Below are 8,306 nucleotides of genomic sequence, written 5' to 3' on the forward strand. Positions count from 1 at the left end.
GTATTTCCGTGTTATCGAACCCTAGGTGACTTGGTATGCAGGTGTATCTGCCAAAAAATTTCGTACACATCTGGCCGTTGCTAGTAGCACAGCTTTCTGCATGGTCTTGTAAAGATGTTCAGCTTTTTTATGCTTTCGAGGAGGTTCTTCGGAATGACTCCAGTAGTAGACATAATAATAGGTATCGTCTGGGTACTTTGCATTCTCCATTGTCTTCGTATTTGAATTTCCAGATCTCTGTACTTGGCGATCTTTTCAGTAAATTTACTACATAGATAATTGTTGTTAGGTATCGCCACATCAATTAGTGTTTTTTGTCTTGTTAATTTATTAACTAGTACGAGATCTGGCCTATTATGTGCCACTGTTTGGTGTGTGACCACAGTGCGGTCCCAGTATAGCTTGTAGTTGCCATCCTCAAGCATACTCTCAGAGGCATATTGATAATATGGGACATGGTCCGTTTGGAGAAGTCCCAGCTTGATAGCTATCTCTTGATGAAGGATTTTTCCCACTTCGTCATACCGTTCCTTGTATTCAGTTGCCGCAAATGCCTGGCAGCCCCATGTAAGATGTTGGATGGTTTCTCGGGTTTGACATCCATATCGGCATTTGTCATTTTGGACCTGAGGGTCTATGACAATATATTTCAGGTAATTTTTGGTTGGTATAACCTGATCCTGAATGGCAAGTAATAAACCCTCCGTTTCAGGGAACATCTTTCTTAATGTCAACCAATAGTTCGACGCTGTATCGTCGACATAGTGTTGGCTGACCTCATTGGGATGTCGCCCCTGCAGAGCTTTACCCATCCAGGTGCGCATTTTTTCGTCTTTAGTGAGGTATATGCGCATTTCTGGTTCCGTCAGTTTGATCGGTGTTGTGTCATCTACTGCGCAAATAGAGCGATGTAGAGTTAAATAAACTGGTATTGTTAAACTATTATTGGAACCAGTGATGTAGGTCTCAGCTTTAATTGTTACACAATGGCGCCCAACGTGGAGTTTTGGATATAGACGATCAGGAACATCGGACCAAATTTACATAAGTTAAAAGATGTTGTTCTGATAAGCCACAATTTTACTAAAAAATGAATTTATTAACGTTTTGAAGCCCAAATTGGGTAACTATTACAATAGTATTTTGTATTTTGACAACGAAACCTGATTTGGGCTTCAAAACGTTAATAAATTCATTTTATAGTAAAATTGTGGCTTATCTCCCATAGAAAATACTTAAGTTAAAAGATGAATGGGAATTTCGACAACACAAGTGTTCTGTATCCTGAACATTTCCTAATTTATTTCTTTTATTTAATTTTGGTCTCAATTCTTACAATATTTTCAAAGATTTCAAAGTTCTTGTTTGTTCAAGATACGTTTTTAAGTTTTTACAAGATGCATCTATAGAAAAGAGTATCCAGAAATATAAAAGACGAATTATTACATTGCTTGATGAAATTAAACAGTTTCAATGGTAATGGTGGGTTAAGATTATTTTTTCTGGTGATCGAAATATAAAGAAATATACTCACAGCAAGAAAATAGCTATCTACGTCTTTAAATAATGGTCCTTCGTCTATATTCCTTGTTCCCGATATGTGTATCAAGGTATCTACGTTGGCAGGAGCATGTTTGCGAATGAACAGTGAGCTGGTTTCTTGCAAAAAATTGGGATTTATCTTCAAATAATTAATAATCTTCCTTTTGAACGGTTTTGAGATACGATAAAACTCTAAAAAACTATTAAAAAGTATGTATAATAAACGATACTAGAATAAGATGATTTAAATGATCTAAAGAGGGTACTTTTCGTGTGCCTTTATTGATGAAAATTGGAGATAAGTATAAAAACCATTTTGTTTTCGAATAGTTGCTTTTATAGATTCACGTTAGTCCAGGATTTACTTTTCTTCACACTTAAATTTTGTAAATTAAGTGTGAGGAATGAACATGAGTGGATATAAAGATGGTAACACTGACAGAAACTACATGATAAACTACATTTAAAGAGTAACATAAAAACAAACCATTTTAAAGGTGAAGAGAAAGGAGGCCATTTTAAAAATGGCAACATGAAATATAAGAGACATAAACGGGGAAGAAATAGAACTGGGGAAACAATCAAAAACGTGTTGAATCCATTTGATTCGTTCTGAGCTTACCTCTATCTATGTATATGTAATTTTATTATTTTTTGCCAACTCCATACTCTTATCTGCAAGACACTCATTCCAAAACCTTATCCTAATTTTGCTAACATAATATAATGGTAAAGTAAATGGTAAAAAAAATAAAAATAAGGTATGTGACTCCACCTAAACTCCTTATATCATAAAGGGTAAGGAGAAGAAGAAGTGGAGAACAGAAAGAAGAGTCTTACCTTTTTAAATAGTATCTTGTATTTAACGAACCGCTACATAATTCATATAAAAATATAAGAGATATAAATTGTCCTGATAAATAAGTTTTCAAAACTAAAAATATCACCAAAATTGCTGCCACTAACAAAAAGTCTGTTGAGTTTTTGGGTAAAAAATCCCCGACGCCAGTATGAAACGCAGAACTCACTGTAAAATAAACCGAGTTTGAAAGTGCATGTTTAGGGTTTTGATTATCTGGGTAGGTCTCTTTTGATGACAACTGAAAGATAAAAATATTAGTTGTACAAATTGTAAATTATTCGAGTATACCATAAGTCCTAATAAAATTCTCCCTCACTCCCTCAAGAATCTGGTTGTATACATAATAAAATCAAAATCATAGCTATCCGTAAAACAGAGAAACCAGCAGAAAAGTAAGACAGTTGCCGCCCCATCGCCTAACGGCTCAGCCTACCAAAAAGCTTCTAGAAAGACTAATATTTAACAGAAATGGTCAAAAGCTACTTTAAGAGCCCGCGCAGACTGCAGACTTTTTAGTCGGCTGATAGTTTAGTCGGCTTCTTAATCAGTACAGAGAGGTATGCAGATGCGCACATTACACCGATTCAACGATGCATACCTCTCTGTACTGGTTAAAAAGCCGACTAAACTACCGGCTGACTGAAAAGTCTGCAGTCTGCGCGGGCTCTAAGAAGTACCAATTGAACAAGCAGTATTCAGGCAACAAAAAAGCACCACTGACCAAGTGCTCTCTAGAACTAGTACATAGAGGTAAGTTACCAAAGCAAGTTGAAGATCTTTGTAGCCTGTATTAACTTATCCCTTGCATATGACATATGACACGGTCTGGAGAGATGGGCTAATCAATAGATCCTCAATAGTTTACTTTAAAGGATGAACACTTAAAGTAAGGTTAGTTGATTTTATGTAAATAAAAAAATGATCCATAGCCAATATGGGCCACTTTCAATCACTATTCACAATCACTATTATAATCTCAAATCCCTCTGTATAGTCCCTGTGGAGATAAACATTAAACAGAAGCTTTGCGAGACATGAAGTTAGACCTATTATTATGGAGGAATAGTGCTCAATTACAAATTATAGATATTACTCGTCAAGACTCGAAATAACTATCTGAAGTTTGCCCTCGATGCAAAGAGCAGATAAAGAAAGTATTCGGAGAAAAAGAGATGATGAACATCGGGACTCGACATTCGACTGTGCGATTTTTAAACGTAGTTTAGAAGTCTAGTTGATTTCTCATTTTTATCTCCTTCTACATTTCTAGTTTTGACAAAGTGTATCCTGTTTATTACTTCCATCCATATCAAGGCTACACCAACAAAATTGCTACCACTGCTAAAGTACATACCTTCACAACATATCCTCGCCAACACGCCTTACTTTTACTAATACTTAGACTTGCTTTTACGTGCTTTTACTAAGACTTAGACTTGGTTTCTTTCTTTTCAACAGCATTCATCCGCCATTATGAGATTCATTTGATCGACTCCTATTTCTATATGCCTTGGTCAGATAGTTTCAAAAAGTACATAATAAATCCGCAATTAACAATAAACACTACCTAGAGCTAGATATGCCATAAACCTTAGATCCAAAAGTTTCCAAATGCAGACCCCGTAGAAGAACATGTAGAGTGACAGGCCCAGACCAATATTGAGAAACATACCAAGCATCACAAAACTCCAAAAATTGAGCTCACTTCAGGATGAAAGATAAGAGTTTCACCCGAATGCAAACTATGATTAAACAGATATTTATTTTAAATCATAGTAAATATCCTTTATAGCTTAATTTTTATTTTTCAAAATAAGATATAGTAAAACAAGTACTTACGAAATACCATCCAGTGTCTTCACATAAAATATAAAAGCATGAGGTGACATACAATGCACAGCTTACAAAGAATATTGCCAAAATCATCAACAATGAAGTAACTGAGATTCGATATACCTAAAAATTAAGAGTAGTTAATACTACTACAAAGGATTTCCACAATTTTTACTGTATTCCTTCCTTCTACAGTTCTCTCCAGCTTTTTTATCTTACCAAGCTCTATCTTGCATCTTTTTTCTTTTCATTGCCTCGTCTATCTTCTTCTCCTTATTCTTCTTATCAGACTCCATGCAGACTGAGTCCGCTCTTCTGAATGTCCACTACAATAGTCTTTCTTCATGTTGTTGGTGAAGTTTGGTATAATAAGGGAGTTGGGGTTTAGAGTTTAAAGTATTTTGAAGACTTTTGAAGACAGCATCTTATATATGAGACTCAAGTTTGTCTTTAATGAATTCTCTTATTCTTCTCTTAATCTGTATCGTCCATTTTTGGACCTAAGACTCACCCTCCACCTATCTTTATTCTGTGCAACATACTTCCCATTTTTTTCCAGCTATTTTTTTTTTGGTGTCACCTACCATCTCATATGTGGTCTTCCTCTTGGTCTTTGTAAGGTCTCCAATGTTGTATTGTGATGTTCCAACGTTGGACTTTTTATCCAGCAGTGTTGCCTACTATGAGTTCTAACTTCTTAGTAATCAGATGAAGAGGCTTTTTGGAGCTCAACTCTGATTTTAGGTTTTATAAAACAAATGGTAGTTGGGGTAAGACTTACCAGCTTTGGATAATTTGGGCCCATCATAATGTAGACCACATGAGTTACTCTATATAATCTCAGTAAGCGATTAACTTTCAACAAACCATAAAATCTGTTTGACGCTGCAATATTTTCGAAAGTATGTGCCCAAATTTCTACAAATAATAAATCGCTGCTACACTTTCTTACAATAGACGCAACTTACCCATGGGTAGTAGGGACAATATGTCGAAATAAAACTTCCAATTGCTTAATTTTGCATCTAAAATTGTTGATGTGCTGTCTGATTTTTCCTAAAATAGGAATATACAGTGATGAGTGCGCTGATAACAGGCAAAGTAAAGGAAGAGACGGAAAGTATAATACATTGTGAAATAAAAAGAAATGAAACTAGTAGAGGTGGGAAATTATCAATAGATCCCTATAAATCTACATTATTTTGATAGTTTCACACCTTTAGACGTATCAGTCAAATTGTCACAGGAGAATTATATAAAATTATCCTGTTAAAGTGGCACTTGCCAAACTCTTTCGATGGGTCTAAAGGTGGGAAACTATCAAAATAATATAGATGCATAGGTTTCTATTTGTAATTTCACACCTCTACTAGTTTTCTTTTCATTCCACAACGTATTATGTTTTCCATCTTTTGCGTTATTTTGCCAGTTATTAGCGCCCTCATCACTGTATAATATGGTTGAAACATTAATCTTAAAATGCGCACAGAGAACTTGATAAAGTAGAGATAGAACTAGAAAGTGAAGTTTTTCTCATGAAAGTCTTCTTCTTCTTCTTCCCCTTAATAACTATTCTGTTTGTTCATTGGCAGATTGATATCTCTATGGAAGGTTGTCATTCCATCTTTTGTACGGTCGGCCGATACTTCTACCGATTGGTGACTTATCTCTTGCTATTTTGACCACACGGATCTCCCCTATTCTCCTTACGTTGGTATTTCCTTTTTTATTTGGAATCCATTTTCCTCTAATTTCTTCACTCTAATTCTTCACATTACTCTCATCTCTGCCATTTCCAGTCGTCTTTGTATTGTGGCTGTGATAGATCTTGTTTCTGATGCATATGTCACTATTGGTCTTAACCTGATTTTATAAATTCTTGACTTCATCTCAGTATTAATATATCGATTTAGATATATAGTGTTATTAAGGCCCAGTTTTTCAGTAACTGGTTAAAATTTTGGTTAGCTAACCTAGTTTAAATTTTAACCAATATCATGATACTATAAATAATTATTTATGTTGTTTATAGTATCATGGTTAAACCATCTATTCTAATGGGTATCGGTTAAAATCTTGGTCAACTTAAACGGGTTTAAACGCTAACCTATTACTGAAAAACTGATTAACCATAAATATTTCGGTGACCAAAAAATAAATAGGTTAACCCAGCACTGAAAAACCGACCCTAAGACGTTAAAAAGTAAAAGTGACGTCATGGTATTTCATTTATGAAATATAACTTATTGACGCCCTGTACAATATCTATTTTCTATTACTAAGTATCTATACATTTTAACGTTTATTTATAAAACACCCTGTGTTTTGCAGAATGGTAAAAAACAGTAAATTGTTATTTTGATTTAACAATGTTTGCAATCAACTATTTTTAATGGGAAACAAGCCACAATTTTACCAAAAATGATTTTATTAACGTTTCGATGCCCAAATCGGGTTTCGAAACGTTAATAAAATCATTTTTGGTAAAATTGTGGCTTTTTTCCCATTAAAAATAGTTGATTGTAAAAATGCCACAAGGAAATAGCTTCAGAACAATAACAATGTTTACATTAATAATTTGACTTATATTTGACAGTTGACAGTTATATTGTACCTAAGTAAGTACTTGTTAGTTTTAGTTCTAATAAATTTTTGGTGGGTAGTTATATAAATAAATTAAGTAAAAATGAAAAAATGACTGTTTATTTGAGGAAGGTGGAAAAACCATATGTATAACATGGGAGTAAAGTGCCTTTTCCTCCTTTGAATGACTACTGCCCTCCGCTACGCGTCGGGCAGTAAACTTCATTCTCGGGAGGAAAAGCAGCACTTTCCTCCCTTGTTATAGAAACAGCTATTTTCACCTACCTCTACCGAAAGTATACTTTTCCTGACCTGATTGTAGGGAGCAAAGTCGTACTTTTCGTCCCTAGGGAGGAAAAGTAAAAGTGACGTCATGGTATGCCGTTGATCAAATAACTTATTAACGCCCTATACAATATTGTATTATCTATTACGTAAGTATCTATACATTTTAACGTTTATTTATGGAGCCCCCTGTATTTTGCAGAATGGTAAAAATAGTAAATTGTTATTTTGATTTAACAATGTTTACATTAACAATTTGACTTATATTTGACAGTTGACAGTCATACTGTACCTACTTGTTAGTTTTAGCACCGGTTTTAGTGCTCTAATAAATTTTGTCAGTTACATAAATAAATTATTTAAAAATAAAAAAATTACTTGATATTTGAGGAAGGTGGAAAAATCATATGTATAACATGGGAGTAAAGTGCCTTTTCCTCCCTCGAATGATTACTGCCCTCCGCAACGCGTCGGGCAGTAAACTTTATTCTCGGGAGGAAAAGTAGCACTTTCCTCCCTTGTTATACAAATATATTGTTCCAGTTAAGTGTTTATAATATATGGTTGGTTGCCTATGTATCTCTATGTATGTCTATGTTCTCTTGTATTAGTTAAGTAAAACATGTTACCTGAGACTTTTTATAAGAATGACACTGCAAAATCATATCCAGAATACATGCTATCGCTGCAACTATTTCAATGCCAAAAATATAATATGGTATTTGTGTTACAAAAGAAGCATAATAAAAATGTAGTACGCAAAAAATAATCTGCACCAAGCCATTCGTAAGCTTCCAAATCTTTATCTAAAAATATGTATGAAGTTAAAATAATTATTGAGTTTTCACAGTATCCAATCTGGAATCTTCCCTTGCAAGAGGGGTATTAGGCAAGGAAGAACTATATCTGCTAAATTATTCACCGGTTTGTTATAGAGTGCTATGAGGAACAATAAATGGGAAAATATTGGAGTCAAAATAAATGGGGAGTTTCTGAAGAACTTGAGGTTTGCAGACAACATAGTCCTAATTTCAAACTGACACAATACATCACTTTTTGAAATTTTTCCAAAACACAATACATGACCAACCTTGTACTTGCCAAAAATATCTTAACTAATGGTACGCAAATTGAACCAGTGTATACCTATAAAAAGCTGGATCACGAGATTAAATTAGGAAAAAATAATTGAACAACAGAG

The 8,306-nt window shown here is 34.2% G+C and overlaps 1 protein-coding gene across 1 annotated transcript in view; it reads right to left on the reverse strand.

Moving 5' to 3' along the window:
- Window positions 1-7,883, reverse strand: part of LOC114332247 (uncharacterized) — a 42,288-nt gene extending 34,405 nt beyond the window's left edge. The window contains exons 1-6 of the mRNA XM_050661181.1: window positions 7,735-7,883; window positions 5,206-5,293; window positions 5,019-5,155; window positions 4,244-4,360; window positions 2,383-2,642; window positions 1,535-1,742 (exon numbers count right to left, since the gene is read on the reverse strand). Coding sequence (XP_050517138.1) covers window positions 1,535-1,742; window positions 2,383-2,642; window positions 4,244-4,360; window positions 5,019-5,155; window positions 5,206-5,293; window positions 7,735-7,770 — 846 coding nt within the window. The 5' untranslated portion in view covers window positions 7,771-7,883. The remainder of the gene's footprint in view (window positions 1-1,534; window positions 1,743-2,382; window positions 2,643-4,243; window positions 4,361-5,018; window positions 5,156-5,205; window positions 5,294-7,734) is intronic.
- Window positions 7,884-8,306: the final 423 nt, after the last annotated feature.

The sequence above is a fragment of the Diabrotica virgifera genome, chromosome 9 (assembly GCF_917563875.1).
Source record: "Diabrotica virgifera virgifera chromosome 9, PGI_DIABVI_V3a".
NCBI classification, from domain to species: domain Eukaryota; kingdom Metazoa; phylum Arthropoda; class Insecta; order Coleoptera; family Chrysomelidae; genus Diabrotica; species Diabrotica virgifera.